Here is a 16,883-nt window from a genome sequence, read left to right as displayed (position 1 = left end):
CAGTTTGACTCTGTCTCACAGCTTTATTCTTTTAAACAACACAAAACTTTAGCGTATAGAGCGAGGCTTTGAGGAGGGGACAGCCCCTCTTCAAAGATAATATATTTTGCATACTCAGAATCAGCCAAAATGATAAGTTCTGTTGTTTTAGTCGAAACCTTTTTTAGAGTGTTGGTTTCTATTGACAAGGGTTGCTCTTCACTAACAGTTGTATACTGCAAGCTTTTTGACCAAGGGCTTTCTTAAATTTGAAGAATGCCTAATGCTCTCTCCTTCAACTTCCATTTCTTAAACCCAAGTTTAATATTCGTTAAACAATACTTCGAGAATAAAATTTATTCCTGAAAAAAAGCACCCATCGAAAAAATATTAGGAGATTGGAGGTTGGAAAATCTAAAATTATTTATAGGGTCTTCATTTTCATGGTTCTAAAGATGAATTTTTTGAAAAAAAAACACCTCTATTTCAGTGATGTTCCCCATGCACAACTGTCAGGGGTACAGCTAGGGTTTTGAGTCTGGAGGGAGGGATAAAAGGATGTGGCAACAAAATCGTCCAGTGCGCCAAAAAATTTGGACACAAAAGCTAAATTAAACTAAAAACATAAGCTAAATTCCGAGGTGTCGGTGCTGTGCGAAGACACCTTGGAAGACCTCTCTCTCCCCATAACTGTGCCGCTAATACCAGTGGAGGGTAAAAGTCCCCTAGAAAACTATAAAACCTGAAAAATTGTGTATAAAGACGGTCCCACTTTTCCACCACCGTTGCGGTAACTTTTCCACCCCGTTGCGGTAGTCATGTGAATGTAATCTTCTTTGCTTCATGTAAAATGATGGTAAAAATAGAATGGGTGCTATCATCTCCCCCCCCCCTCGTCTCAACATCAAAATTAAAGGTGTAGACCAAAAATCTTCCCGGGAATCGGGAGGGATTAGAGATCAGTTTATAAAATGAAAGCGCTAGCATGAGGCATTACTCTCACTGAAACTGGAGAGTTCAATAACAAGTTCTCCGATACATTTAAATCGATTGGTGCTCTCACAATTTTCACTCGATTTCTTTCCGTCACTTTTCGGGCTAACATTTTTGTTTTATGCCACAAAATTGCAGAAAACACCATTTTGTATCTTTAAAATCTTTTCTGGTAAATGGAAAGGTCATAATGGCGTTCATTTTCCTCTCTTATGAACCATCTTAGATGTTCTAGGGCTATTGGTTTGATGCGATCCCCCATGTTAAAGATAACACCAACAAAAACAAAACATATTAACACGTATCCATGAGCCCCCCCTCCCCGAAAAAAATGCAAAATTTCCTATTTTACAGATAAGGGGCTTGAAACCTCTCCCATAGGGTTCTGTTATATTTCAGACTCAATGGCGTAACTTTAATCAAAATCACTAGTCTCTTTTTAGGTTGCTTTCCCCCTATTTCTAAAACTTTGTATATTTTCGCAGACTCGTAATTCTTGATGGGAATTTCAAATTTAATTATTCTTATATATTAGGAATCACTATAAAATTCAACTCTTTTTGTCTATTCTATATGTTATTATCAACCTCTCCCTCTTGGTAAATTTCCTGTCATCCTAAATGGATTGCCCTCCCTCCAAATTTAGAGTTTTTATACCAGCAAGAATATGAATGAAATATTTTATGCTACTAAAGAAAATATTTTTCTGCAATAAGAAAAGAGCTAAAACCCAGCAGCAAAATTGTCAAATGAAAAATGATCAATTCCTACCTCCTTTCAGACCTCATTCTATATTTATCTGAAGGCTCTTTGAGAGTTAAACATTTTGTATATTAAAAATTAATTCTTTGATCCATTTCTTCAATTACCAATTGCCGCTTTTTCATCACAGCAGATGCACAATTATACATCAATGTACATAATCATATGAAACATCAAGTAAACCAACTTAGTTAAATGAAGCTTTGAGATAAATGTTTCAATTGATCTTTCATCTTGCGTAGACTATATGAGTTCTTATGAACAAATTTGTCACCGTGCGGTATTATTTATTTTGAAAAGCTCAATTTTTAGGTAAATTGAATTAGGTACCTCAGAATTTTCTATCGATAGCAATTTAGCCAGATTTCAGTTAAAATCTTAGTTTGGTGCCACCAAATGGTAGAAAATGCTACATTTCCATGACACAAAACTTTTTAGCTACTAAAAACGGCACTGGAACTTCTAATTTTAGTTCAAATGAGCTCTCTCTCCATTTTCTAGGACCAGCGGTTCGATACGTTTCCCCTGGGAAAAACTACTAAGGAAATCAGATAGAGATGCATTTTTAATCTTTCTTCTGAGTTGGAGGTGAATGGAGCTCGTCCGGAATGATGCAGACCATGTCTACTGACCACGTACCTTTGGATACGGGGTTTCCCCTTACTAAACGCTCCGATCAGGGTGGCCTCAACCTCATGAGGTGGGTGGAGCCCACCGCAGGATTTTCAGTATACAGGTAAATCCTGGCTCTAATCAGAATCCAGGACTAGGGTCGGTTGGGCTTGCAGCCCTCCACCCGAAACCCATTGCAACGAATAGCTTAGCAACTGCCTCAGATGACCAACCTTCTTTTATCCCATCACGGCCCTTGCTTGCCCCTGGACAGAGAAATGACCAGTGTTTGAATCTTATTGACCAAGGTGGCCTCCGAATTACCACCTAGAATGTATTGACATTAAATTTTCCCGGAGCTAAGACGCTTCTGGCGATGGAACTGAAGCGATTCCGCATCTCTATTGCTGGAATAACAGAAACCCATCTAGTTGGAAATGGAAATTATCCCATAGGTGAGGGATACCACCTTCTCTGGTCTGGCCAGACAACCACCAAAAGAAATGGAGTCGGACTAGTTCATGATGACAAATCCAAGAAGTGTCTATTGTCATTCACTCCCGTCTCGGATAGAATCGCTTATGCTCGACTCAATCACAAGCAAGGAAAAATGACGGTCCTTGTTTGTTATGCCCCGACAAACGGAGCTGACACTGAAACAATGGACACTTTCTACTCTGCCCTGACGAATGAATTGTCTAAGATATCCCTGCACGATATTGTCATTCTCCTGGGTGACCTTAATGCAACTGTGAGCGACAACCACGACTTATGGCGACAAGTCATTGGACCAGTTACTCTGGATTCCCTAAATGATAATGGTCTAAGGCTTCTACAGCTCTGCAGCATGCACAACCTTGTGATTACGAATACCATGTTTGCAAGGAAGGACATTCACAAATATACATGGTACAGCAATGACGGCCATACCAAAAAAATGATCGACTACATCATCGTGTCACAGAGATGGAGGTCTTCGATCAGTAACTGCAGAACGTATAGGCAGCTGAGATTGGGAACACTGACAATCGCCTTGTCGTCGCTAACATGCGACTAAGACTCAAAGCCCATCGCTCAGAACCAAGACCAGTCAAGATCGATGTCTCTCGCCTCTGTGATCAGAAGATACGGTCGAAATATGCCATTGATGTCTCGAACCACTTTGACGCACTCCTGCCATTTGAAAGTTGTGAAAACGCATGGCTCTCGTTCAAAAAGAATGTCCTGGAATCAGCGACAGCAAATGTTGGTCGAAAAAATCGTGCTAATAAAGCGTGGATTCAGTCGGAAACGCTTGACGTCATAGAGCAGAGACGCAAGGCGAGGTTACTCGGTACATGCCAACCTATAGAAGCTTTAATGGGGTCCGCAACAAACTGATACAGCGAGACAAGAAACTGTTTGTGGAAAGGAAGGCACATGAGCTAGAGGGTGCAGCCAAGAAAGGTGACGTTGGCAGTCTCTACAAGCATCTCTGTGATCTAACAGGAGACATAGCCCGCTCGGTTGCATGTGTTGTCTTTGTGGATGGTCAGCCGCTCAGTGACGAAGCTGCCCAGGTCATTCGATGGAAAGACCACTTCTCGGGCCTCCTCAACGCCGAAGCCATAGTGTAGACTGACCAGGAACTCATCAGCCTAGCCATCAGCACCCAGGAACTGCTGACAAGTGACACAGAAACTCCTTTCACGTCATCAGAAATCTACACAGCAGTAAAACGTTTGAAGAACAACAAAGCAGCAGGCATATGTAGAATATCTGCTGAGCTCCTGAAGTATGCCGGACCAGTGATGCTACTTTGGCTCCATATGCTGTTTTCTGTGGTTTGGCGCACAGAATTGATCCCAAAGGATTGGCAAGCAGGTATAACCTTGTTCTTATATAAGATAAAGGGGAGCAAGAGCATCTGCTCGAACTGAAGAGGCATAACGCTACTTTCAGTGCCTGGAAAGCTCTTTGCGGTGACCCTGTTGGATAGATGCACAAGTATTCTCGGAAGAAAGAGGAGAGTCCAGCAGGCGGGGTTTATGCCCGGGAGATCCACTATCGAACAAATCTTTACCATGCGCCAGTTAATTGAGAAGACGAAGGAGTTCAGGAGGAAAGCTAATGTAGCCTTTGTGAACTTCAAGGCTGCGTTTGACTCGGTGGATCGCAACTCATTCTGGCTGATACTTCGATCAACTGGTCTAACCGACAAATGCTGAAAGTTGTTTGACTAGCTTTACATAAAGATCATGGGTTGCATTAAGTTTAGTAGCAAACGGAGCACGACATTTGCTTGCCAAATTAATAAGTACCAGGAAATTGCTACCAACCTGGACCTGTTCATTTCTGTAACAGACTATATCATAACCCAAACAACAAATCGACTGCCCTTTTTTTTACAGTTTGGAGATCGCGTTCTGACGGACGCTGACTTCGCATATGATCTTGGTCTTGTTGCTGACTCGATCGACCAGTTGACTGACGCTCTGGAAGTCCTGCAGGAAGAGGCAGCAAAAGTGGAGCTGAAAATAAACTGGCTTAAGACGAAGATAATGGCAATTGAGCCCCCAAGCCCAGTCTCGCCCCCTGAGAACATAACTGTTTGCGGAGCTCCTGTTGAAATTGTAAAGAACTTCACTTATCTTGGCTCCGTGCTGTCTAATGAAGGCTCTATAGAGGAAGAGGTGTGCAGCCGAGTTTCAAAAGCCTCGTCTATCGTCGGAAGGCTCAACAATCTCCGGAGAATGCCGCATATATCTAGGCGCACGAAGATGCAAATTGATAATGCATCCGTAGGCTTGGTCCTCCTCTATGCAGCGGAAACCTGGCCTCTCAAATCAGCAATCCTCAGCATGATAGACGTCTGCCAGACGAAACAGCTCCGTCGGATTCAGGGACTTCGATGGGACGATTTTGTAAGCAACGCAAGGTTGCTCGTACTCACCTCCCAAGTGCCGTTCTCCGTCCAAATAGTGTACCGTACTCTCAGATGGTTCGGACACCTCCTGCGTATGCCGACGACAACCTAATCTACGATTTTGACGCTAAAGATAATGGCTGGTCTCGCCCGAGGGGCAGACTTCAGACAAGGTGGAAGGATAGCCTCAACAAATTCCTTGAGATAATTAACATCACTGTCGAAGAGGCCCCCTTAAATAGCAGTAGACCGGTCAGCCTGGAGGAGAAGAGTTGCGACGCTCTCTACGCCACCCCCAACGTGGCAGGAGCCTTAAGTCAAGTAAGCCAAGTCAAGTTCTGAGTAAAAAGTCGCAACATTAAAAAATTTTATAGATAGAAATCTTGAAACAAATAGGGTCTGCTGAAATACTGAATTTGACGGTATGGTTTTCATCAAGGTCACTAACCAAAACTTAGTATAGTGGTGTGTAATTGCGGCAACAGCCATTATAGAGGATAGTCAATGGATATCTTTTTCTTCAAAAACCAGGCAATTCTTTTTAGGCTCGTAGCGTTTGCTGGGTAATGTCATATTTAATAAGCTTGTATATCCGGAAGTGGCATAGAAAGTCAATCCTTTTACTATATTAAATTAAAAAGCAAGTTTCTTCATATGAAAGTAAGTAGCAACATTAAAACCTCCCCAGCAGAAAATTCAAGACCTTTCCCCAGAGTTTGTGGGTAGTCACGTCATCTCCAAAGGCATGGTTATTGGACCTTTCACCTATGCTTAACCAAATATTTATCAAAATATTTTTCAATACGATCGCCCCTGGGAACAAAAAAAATAATAAATAAATAAACATTCATCTGTGATCTTTTTTCGGGCAAAACAAACATAATTCTAGATTTTTGCAGATAGAAGCTTGAAAGCTCTAAAGTAGGGCTCTCTGTCACGCTGAATCTGACGGGATTTTCATTAAGGTTCTTTGACTTTTAGGGGGTGTTTTACCCTTTTTGATAAATCAGGCAAATTTTCTCTGACTCGTATTCTTTGATGGGTAACACTAAACTTGATGAATCTTATATATTTTGGATCAGCATAACAAACTAATTCTTTTGATACGTCTATTGGAACCAAATTTCCGTGTTTTAGAGTTTTTGTTATTATTGAGCCGCGTCATTCCTTACTTACTGTTCGTTACCACGAACTGTTCGATTAATTGTTAACGAAATTCACTTTTTTAGAGTTGCGGTTACTATTAGCTCTAGTCGCTCCTTACTTACAGTTCGTAGCCAGGAACTGCTTTGATCCTAGTTATAAAATCTATTAAGTTTAAAGCTACCCTCGAAAAGAAAATGTGTCACATTTTTCAAAAGCGAGAAAACAACCCCATTAGTTCTAGATAATTAAATATATTCGCATATGAATATTGGAGGGATGATAGTTTATTTGTGATAATTATACATTTTTTCAAAAGTAAATACACTACGTGTTTTTTTTTCTCAAACTATTGCTGTGCAAAAGAAAAAATTTAATTTGAAGAGTCAGAACTGATGGAATGGTAGGCTTCTTGCATTTAGAGTAACCCTGGATATGTTATTTAAGAAAAACAGACTACTGATGAAAATAACAAGTTTTTTCATATTAAAATAAAGAAGGGCATTAAACCATAATACGACCAGATATTATACCATATATTTAGGGAAATGCGCCCTCCTAAACCCCCCACTCTTTACCCTATATTTTATTTTTGTTCTAATTCCTTACGGTATATTTTGAAAAATGAACAGTAACTAAATATAAAACGGAGTTTCCTAAAATGAAAATAAAGAACTACATGAAAACTCCGAACACACCGAAATTATTTGTTTATGAGGTGGACTGCCCCCTCTTCAACTCCTCAATCGTTAAGTTAAAGATTTTTACTGATTAAAAAAAGCTTTTGATTTCAATTCAATCGCCCTTGTGTTTCAGCAGTTGTTTTTAAAGAATTGGGATAAAAAAAAAATCTAACTTCAGCATAAAAGGCTAGGTGTTGAGGAGAGTGCAGCCCCCTTCATATAAGGAAAAATTCTGTTTGCCTTAAGTTATAATCTCGCTCTTTGATTTCAAATGAAAAAGTGTCAACTTTGCACTACTGTTGATCATATTTCAATAACTGCTCAATTTTCATTCTCATCAGTTGTTAAGATTCAAATAACTTCTAGATATTAATTCCGTCGGAAAAATTAGCAGACTAGTTGGGTACTGCATCAATGGAAATCTAGTTTTCTTTTAATTCTCAATTCACGAAAGTAAAGAGGAAACAATTCATAATCACAAATATACCAGTCATAGAGTACAGTTATAGTTTATTACCATCAAAATATACTTGATTTCAAACAAAATTTAGTAGAACTTAACTTAAAATTTTGTAATTAAACCTAAGACAAAACTGTTGGTAATTGTATATGAATTAAATTTGACATTTCATCAGGCTGGAAACTTGTAGATGGGCTCTGCCTTTATATTAGTGTATATCGTTAGCACTTTGCCAAAAAAAAAAATAATAATAGCGAGAATTAGTTAATTAACTGAAAATTAACCGAGAATTAATTGAAATATGATCATGCGATTGATATTAGGTCCTTATTACAAATGTGCAATTTTCTTAAAATACCAAGATGCAAATTCAATATTTCAGTTTTTGTAGAATTTATCACATACCTAAAGTCCTAATCTGAAGCTCTCAGTGTTTTTTTTCTAAGTTTCTCCGGAGAAGATCAAATAAAGAATCCTTTCAGGCAACTTGTTGGAGCGCAGTTCAATTAGATACTGATCTTGAGGACACCGACATCCCTACTAATCAAAGAGTCTCGCAAGAAATCTGAATTTTGCGTGCTGGGTCATCCCTTTAATTATCCCAAACAACTCTCCTATTTTACTTGAACAGTCCCATGATGATCCTTTAGTTTTGTTTTATCACGTGAGGTCAGGATCCTTCACCTGGAATGTATCTCACATCTAAAGTATTTCCAATGGAAACAAGATGGATAAATAAGCTGATCAGAAATAAATTACATATTTTGTGTCAAGATCTATCTCATTTGCCCATCACCATCACTATGGTAAGCCTAAGCTAAGTTCTTGATGAAATTCTCAGAAAAAACATTTGGGTGGCGTGACAGCGATGTATCTTGAGTTTTGAAAGGGGTAGGGGGGTCTTGTGTTTTCTTTTTTTTTAATTACAACGCCAGCAATGACCACTGTATGCTACTTTTCTTTCAGTTTTTTATTTTGTTTGAAGAATAAGGTCTGAGAAATTATTTGGTTATCGTCTGATGGTAGAAACACTGTTTTTGATAAATTTTAGTTTTCTGTTTTCTTATGATAATCAATACTCGCGTCCAGATTATCTCTTGTTGTGGGGCCATTCTGAAAGTTCTTTTTATCTTTTTCTTTTCCTGTTTCTTGAGTCATCGAGCTCAACTAGTAGTCTTAGAAAATTGAGCGCGGGATTAATTTAAAAAAAAAAATTAATTTAGAAAACCTTCAAAAACTTAATTGAAAAAAAAATTTTTGCCACAAAAGAAATTTTTTCAAATTAAAGTAAAGAGCTATATTAAACCAAATATGAGCAAAATTTAACTCAAATAATTTTTGAAATGTTAATAACCATAAATCGGCATCAATAAATCACTGAAATCTAAAACGAATAGAAACTACAATAAATAACTAACTCAAGCTTCAAAACGACCAGAAACTACTACAAAGAGGAGTAGGGATAACGCCCCTTGTCTCTTCTAAAGACCAGAAAGTAATTTGCACATTCCTGACAACAATTTTTATTTCAAGCTAAATGGTTTTATTTCTCATAACACCAAAAAAAAAAGATACTCAATTCTGAAAGTCTCAACAGTTTTGGATTTTTCTAAGTTACAAAAGGGAAAAGGTTAAATGGTGGTTTGTTTTCAGTAAAGTGAAGATTACGTTCTGGTCCTTAGAAGACACAGGGGGCGTTTGCCCTATTCCTCTTTATGGTAGCTTCTGCTCGTTTGGAGTTTGACTTAGATATTTATTATAATCTCTGTCCATTTTGCGTTTCATTGATAGCAAATTATAGTCGTGCTATGCTTCAAAAATTATATGACTTTATTATTACCCCTCCTTGATTTAATGTAACTCTTTACTTTCCTTTGAAAAACTTCGTTTGTCAAAAAGTTTTTAATATTAACCTCAGTTGTTTTTTTGTTTTGTTTTTTTTTTGTTTTTTAATTGATATAGACTTTTCTAATGGCTAAGGAAAGAATATTTAAAATCCTTTCTGTTTTTCTCTATAAGAAAACAGATTTTGTCAGACTATTTGTGGATGAGACAAAATTTCGGAACAATCTTTAACAATAGTTGTATTATGATGCTTTGGGTTGACGGGTATGGGAGAAAATATCCAAATATGAGTATATAAGTTAAAATTCTTCATAGTCTTTGGGATTCTATAGGGCTGACGGAATTACATCCCCCATCACAACTTTCATCACATTGCATGTTACAACTTTTTGATGGAAAAGCATTAATCAACCATCCCCATCAGCATGCCCTGAAAGTTTCAACTTAATTCCTACAACCTTTCTTGAGATTAATTTTTAAAAAAATTCCAAAAAAGAAGTTTTTCAAAGAAAAGAAAAGGCCAAATTAAACTTTTAGTTTTCTTTTTCAAGGTTTTTGAATTGTTGTAATCCATTGCAAATATTTTGGCAATTACCAGTCTTTTGCTCTTTATGCAACTTAATGTCTTTTCATACTTAGGCTAATGAAAGATATTTGATTATTACCGCAAGTCTGATTTCTAGCAATGATTTCTACTAAGCTTCAGTTTTTTGTTTTCTTTTTTGAGGTTTTTTAATTGTTGTAATTCCTTGTAAAAATACATACAAATATTTTTGCAATTACCATTTTTTTGCTCTTTAAGGAATTTAATATGAACTTATCCGTACATGAAAATATTTAATTTTTCCACATAAGTGCGACAAGTGTCATGACGTTATTGCGATTTTTACTACTAGTTGGGCTGCTAAACGAAAAATATCACTAGAACCGTGCACTTCTGGCAAAAAGCACCAAAATTGGTGGAGATATAGATTAAAGCACGGGGCATCGAAAGGTGATGTCAAGCACGTCAATCGGATGCTCGAAAGCACTTAGCGCTACGAGCACCCAAAGCACTAAAAAGGGAAAAATTTACCCATCTCTATACAGACACATTAAAACTTCTGACAATATGTTTTACGACATGGAGATTCCATTGGTAGATAAATAAAAAGTAACGGATTGCTCTGAAGCGTGCAATAGAGCGCTAAAAAAGCGCGTAAAGCACAAAAGAGAAGTGCCTATTCAATGGAATACAAAAACTGGCAATAACATAGTTTAGAGTGCTAAAAGTTTAGACTATTAGAGGAAGCAGCTTTAGTTTGTGTGTCCAAGCATGTATTTGCGCTGATGAAAGTGCAAAACTGCAAAAAGTGCAAAAAGTGCAAAACTGATGAAACGCTTTGAGAAACTCTGGAATAGGCGGAAATTTACTATGAAATATGGGGAACCCAATGGTGATCGGTATGAAGTCGAGCGATTGTTCTACAGTGTCTTATAAGGCCCCCGAAGCGCGAAAAAAAAATGCAAGTTTACCAGCCTCGCTACAAAAGCATCAAAACTTCTTTTTTCCGAACGAACTGAAATACCGAAATATGAAGGAACAGCGGATTGCAGAAGATCACGAAACGGGCTCGGCATTTCAGAAGAGGTTCCAGACAAACACGAAAAAACTTGTAAATACCCTAATAGAGTTGGGTAAACCTTTTGAAAGTATGTATGACAGTCTCGTTTCCATCGACTCCAGGAGAGTACCTCATTGTCTTGCCTCCAGTAGTTACCGCAGTCTGGAAATTGTTGGCTAATTCCAGTACGATAATTTTATGGAAGAGCGTTTTGTAAAACGTACAAAGCCTATTGAACGGTAATTGATTCACCGATACGACAAAAAAAGATGCCATTATTTTCAACTCTCATTCCATTATTGATACCGAAGTCGAAATCGATCCTTGAGATGGCCAAGTCAGATTCAGCCCTATTTGCCAAACTCTTTATTCGCTGCAACACCAGAGGCGCTGGCATGGAAGTTTTTCAAACACGTGAACCTGCCTTTCCCTCCTTCAATCTCTGATCAGTGTAATCTGAGATTCGGCACGAACTCTGATATTGTAACTCTGCTCACAGCTTATTTTTGGAAAATGTGACCGACAAACCTCACCCCAATTCCAAGGTTTTGATGGTGTTGTCTCAGTCCACCTTATATAGCCAAATAGCAAGACGTTTGGCGAATATGTTACCGAAGAAATCTGCCAATACCCTCATAAGCAGTTCACAAGTGAAATAAAGCGAGTTGACGTCGTCTTTGGTATTTATAAGTCCGACAGTTTCAAAACTTCTAAACGAGAAAAATGCAGCAAGGCTATGCGTCTGACATAGGTTGAAGAAAGAACGCCAAATCTAAAAACTGGACTATTTTCCTTCAGTGTTCAGACAACAAGTAGAGCCTATTCGAATTCATGACAAAAAATAATTGCAACACTGTTACCGATTATTTGGTTGTCGTGACTTCTGGTGATAGTGAAAGAAGTACAATTCCATCTGACTTAGCTGAAATTCATCCTAGCAACCACGAGGAGGGAGATAGCAGGATAGTCCTACACAGTCTTCATCAAGCACGCTGCAACATGAAATTCATCACTGTCAGAACGGTTGATTCATATTTAGTTGTTCAGCTCATCACAAAGTACTTTCTTACTGGGGTTGATCAACGGTACGTAGCATGCGGCCAAGGAAAGAGTTTCTGCGACACTCCTATTCACGACATAGCAACTGCACTTGGCGAAGAAAAGTCTCAGTCACTGTTTTTTTACCATGCTCAAAGTGGGTGCAACACAGTGTCTGCATTCCTATAGCATGGTAAAGGACGGTTTCGGAAGAGGATGGGAAGCGCACAGTGCTATAACACCGGTCTTCAATGGCTGCCTTCTCCTCTTCTAGAACTCACTGAAAATGACTTTGCACAGATTGTAAATTTCGTTGTGCTTCTATATGACAGTTCCTATGGGAAAGAGTCGGTAAACAAGTTGAGGAAGTATCTGTTTACAAAAAAAGGATCATCCATGGACAGCCTTCCGACAACCCAGGATGTTCTAAACCAGCATATTTGGCACGCTTGCCTTCGAGCCTAGGTATAAAACATAAAATCGCGAAGAAAAACGAGGACAATTAAAATCCAGTGAAACAATTGAAAAATTATGCAAATATTTCGGTCAAGACCTCCGCTTGACCGTTCTCAGTGCAGAATAAAACTGATAAAAATATAAAAACCAAACCTTAAAATAAAAACACCAAATTAAAATTGGACGACCCTTTCTTAGTAGCGGTGAAAGGGTAACTCTGAAAGGGTCTTGACTGAAATATTTGCATAATTTTTCATATTTTTCACTGGCTGTTAATTGTCCTCGTTTTTCTTCGCGATTTTATGTTTTATCATGATTAGCCAGTGTTGTCAAAGAAATTATTTGAGCCTAGGTATGGTCTAGCTCTCATCTTGTCATTATTCCCGACAAGAACCCCAACGATTACGGATGGGAAAAGACTAGCAATGGGCTTTGGGCTCCCCGGTGGTCAACCCTGCCCCAAGCTTCTGTCTTCTGTCGAGAGCTTGCACGATGCAGTTGCAAAAAGCAATGCTCTGGGCGCTGCAACTGTAAGAGCAGCTCACTTGAATGCACCGAGTTATGTTCTTACCACGGGTCGTGCCAAGCATAATGAATTTTTATGAATTATGTATTTTGATGTCCCTTTTAAAATTTAAGCCTAAAGTTTTAAAGTTTTACTTAGAATCTCGGTAGCTCAACATGTGATCTGATATCTCAGCGAAGTACCCTATTATGTTATAATTATTGCTTTATTTTGTATTCCATTTTCCAATAACAATGACAATCAAGACAAATTAGCTAAAGAAGCGAACAGAAATGGCTTTTTTGGTTGCGCATCTCCGAAAAAGTGCAATGTAGGTCTCTATGTGTGTTCAAAATCCTTTATTCTTTTCGTGTCATTAAGCGTCGTGGGCTCTTCTGGACGCTCTAATTCGCACGTTGTATTGCAAGTTCGATGTCATTTTGAATTATCGCTTGTTTTAAGAAACTAATGTTTTGTAAATTTTTCTATATTTGCGCTTGAAGCGGGTATTATAAAATGTCAGGACTGGATTCTGGTTTGCAGAATCAATTTCTATTCAACACTACTCGACTCTCAGTATTTCAAACCGTCTTTCTACCAAATCTGAACTTTCTGTAACAAGCAGATGAGTCTTGCGCGATCAATATTAAATCCTTCGGGAACTGGGCCCCAGTTGAATAGTACCACTTCTGACTTTTCAGCGTTAAATTTAAGATGTATCTTGAAGTATTCTCGAGTCAGAATTGAAATTTTTTTCTCAACCGCCAGTACTATTTGGCTGGGATAAAATACATCGATTGTATAAGCAATAAGAAATACATCTATCCCTTCTAAAATACAGGAAGAAACTGCTTGAGATTTTGCGTCGAGAATACGGTTGTTAAACACAATTGGGGATGTAAGGACGCCTTGTCTTACTCCGCGACGAACAGGTATGGTTATCTTTGTAATTATTCCATCAGGCAGATTAACAATGACAGTTAAATGATTATACATATCATACAAAGCACAAATAATACTGTTACTGACCCCGCGTTTATACAATTCAGTGAGGATATGCGCGTGAATTATCGAATCAAAAGCACGACTGACATCATGGCTCCCCAGAATAAGCGGCTCTCCAGATTTATCAGCATCAGTCAAAACTGACGACAGTGCCGTCAGTGCATGATCGCAACCTATTCCTTTCTGGAACCCAGATTGGTGTTGGGGCATATAGCATTTATCAACCAGCTCAGGCATTATCAACTTCTCAAAAATTTTACAAAAAGTTGTAGGTACCGTTATTGGCCGATATGATGAGTACTCATTTAGGGGTTTTTTTTTAGGGACAGGAGTAAGACGGCCAGTTGAAAACGAGGCAGGAACTATTCCTTTTTTAAACACCATTTGGAAAAGTAGGGCAAAGTGGGAAAAAAGGGGGTTTCATATATAAAGTGTTTGGCACAAACATGATCTGTACCTCTTGAAAAAGGTTTCTTAATTTTACAAATTATATTATAAACATCCAAAACTGATACAGTAAACATTGATTTGTTCCCTATCGAAAGTATCCTTTCGAGTGTAACTTTGGAGGGATTTTCTATTAGTGGGTCTGGTTCTGAAAAATCTCTGGAGAAATGTTGTTCCCATAGTTCTGGAGGGATATTAAATGACTGGTATGGCTTTTGTTTTTGTTTATGTGTTAAATTTTTCCACAAAAGTCCTGGGTTATTAATAATCTTTTCAGAAAAATTGGAACGAATAGTATCTCTATGTTTCTCTAGCTCTTTTAAAAAACGGCGTTTGGTGGATAAACGGATCTGATTTACTACACCAGTTCTGGGGCGGTCGCAATCTATCCAGACACTTAGCCAGAATTTGGCCCTATTACAAGCCTCAACAAGTAAAGAATTCTTGGACCAGCCCTTCACTTGGGATCCGACTCGTACTTTAGTGCGAGGGACAAACTGCTTTTCTGCTTGTAATAAAGCATGTGAAATAAGTGACGCATATATATTTAACTTAATACGATTTTCATTAATTGAAGACGGAACCTAATTCTGGAGAAGCTCAAATGGTATTTTTATCTTTGCAAGAATATTATCAATACAATGCTGGTACCGGGGTATATCAATCTTATTCAATTCTACCACAGTACGCCACTTAGAATCTTGGATTACCCGTGCATGGTTAAATGGAGCCATAATACTGAAAGACAACGGCAAATGGTCATATACTACAAAATCAATAAGTACGCTTACACTTACTGCAGGACTGGCAATGCTACCAGAAAGGAGCACATGATCAAGGTTTGACACTGATCTTGAGCTGTGTATATATGTGAAATCAGCAGAAATTGGTAAGAGAGCACTTTCATTTGGAATCAGGCTAAGACGCAGAGCCGTACGTGGATTATCACTTTTCAATAGGTCACAGTTTAAGTCCCCCAACAGAACCCAATGGAGGTGTGAGGTTCTGATTTTACTCAAACATTTACCCAATTTTCTGCCTGCTAGAGCAAACTTCGTTTCAGAATTTTCGTCTCTATAGTCTGTCGGCAGGTATAGGCCTACATTAACAATGACAGTATCACCCACTTTAACTGCAAGGAAATGGTCAGATTCTGCAAACAGTTCGGAGTTAGTATGTCTATCTATTATTGTAGCAAGCCCACCTGTGGGGCGGCCTCGTTTTCTGGGCCTTTTTGCGGCTACAAAGTGGAGTACATGTGATGGCACTATATCCAGTAGTTTCATATTATCAGCAGAGAGAAAAAGTTCCTGTAAGCATATGATTTCTTTAGTAAGGCAAAGTTGTTCCACCACGGTGATTTTTGCACTGAGACTACCATTTACGTTCCATGACAAGACGCTCTTTTTAACATAGGGCTTTACCATTTCGAACAGATTGGCTTTTTGGCTTCAGAGTCTTGTTCAACAGGCAGTTAGCATGGTAGCACGTGTGTTTGGTGCTTTGACAATTCAAACAGCAGATCGGGTTCTGGCACGGGCTTTCTTTCGTCGCGCCGTGGTAATTTTGAGCGCAACGGTCGCACTTCTTCGTATTTTTGCACTGTGTCGACATATGGCCGATTTCATGACAATTAAAACAACATTTTGGTAGAGAAATAAATTCTTGTATTTTGAAGCGCTCGAAGTCAATTTTAATTGTCATTTGTGTGGCGGTATCAAAAGCATCTCTACTTGAAAAATACAGCTTGAAGGTGCGTGATTTCCCACATTTTTCGGCTTTCTCACAGCCGGCTATTAATCTTTGTAAATCCTCAGCACTAAGAGACTCGGGAATCCCTTTAACTATACCGATGTGTGAGGGAGTTCTGATTTTTGCGCTGGAACCCTGGTTTTCATTATTAATCCCAAGCGCCAATTTCTCCGCAGTAGCCTTCAGCGCAATGGCTACCCGCCACCCATTTTTTCCTGGTCTGAGCTCAACCTTAAAAGCATCAAGGGATTCGCCACACGCAGATTCTATAAAAGCTTTCCGCTCTGATGGGGTTTTCAGGGGCGGAGGGTTTGTAACTACTACAGAGTAAGACAGCTTTATGTGCGCATTTGGTTGAGCAGGGAAACTAGTTCGAGTAAAAAGATTTAAGTCACCTTTGTTCAATCGTTCCATGAAGCCTTCAAAACGGCGGCACATATCATTTACTTTGGTAGTTACGCATGCACTTATCTCTTCTCCGCATGCAGGTACCTCGGTTGGCTAAAAAATGACGATTGTAGGAAGTTGACGCTTCTCTTTAGCTGATTTGGCAAAGAATTTCACAATCTCCAGGACATTTTCTTCAACTTTAACTGATTTACGGAAGGGGTCCGGTAGGCCAGATTTTTGTAGGATCAATTCTATCGCACTCAATATATTATCTCTGGAGAAAAACTCCGCAGCGCGATTAATA

General features: G+C 38.7%; 2 protein-coding genes across 2 annotated transcripts in view; one reads left to right on the top strand and one right to left on the bottom strand.

The window, feature by feature from the left end:
* The window catches only part of LOC148955157 (soluble guanylate cyclase 88E-like), a 262,557-nt gene extending 254,496 nt beyond the window's left edge, over positions 1-8,061 (bottom strand). Inside the window, exon 1 of the mRNA XM_089106273.1 lies at positions 7,943-8,061. The gene's annotated coding sequence lies outside the window, so the exon portion shown is untranslated. The remainder of the gene's footprint in view (positions 1-7,942) is intronic.
* On the top strand, positions 2,723-3,403 carry LOC148955158 (protein CFDP2-like). Its single transcript, XM_089106264.1, has one exon. It carries the CDS (start codon positions 2,723-2,725, stop codon positions 3,401-3,403), a length of 681 nt encoding a protein of 226 aa, XP_088962390.1.
* Positions 8,062-16,883: the final 8,822 nt, after the last annotated feature.

This window comes from Artemia sp. Qi Xiang Cuo, chromosome 2, assembly GCF_049724085.1.
Source record: "Artemia sp. Qi Xiang Cuo chromosome 2, ASM4972408v1, whole genome shotgun sequence".
NCBI lineage: Eukaryota > Metazoa > Arthropoda > Branchiopoda > Anostraca > Artemiidae > Artemia > Artemia sp. Qi Xiang Cuo.
Note: the sequence above shows the minus strand (reverse complement) of the source record. Positions and strands in the feature narration are given on the sequence as shown.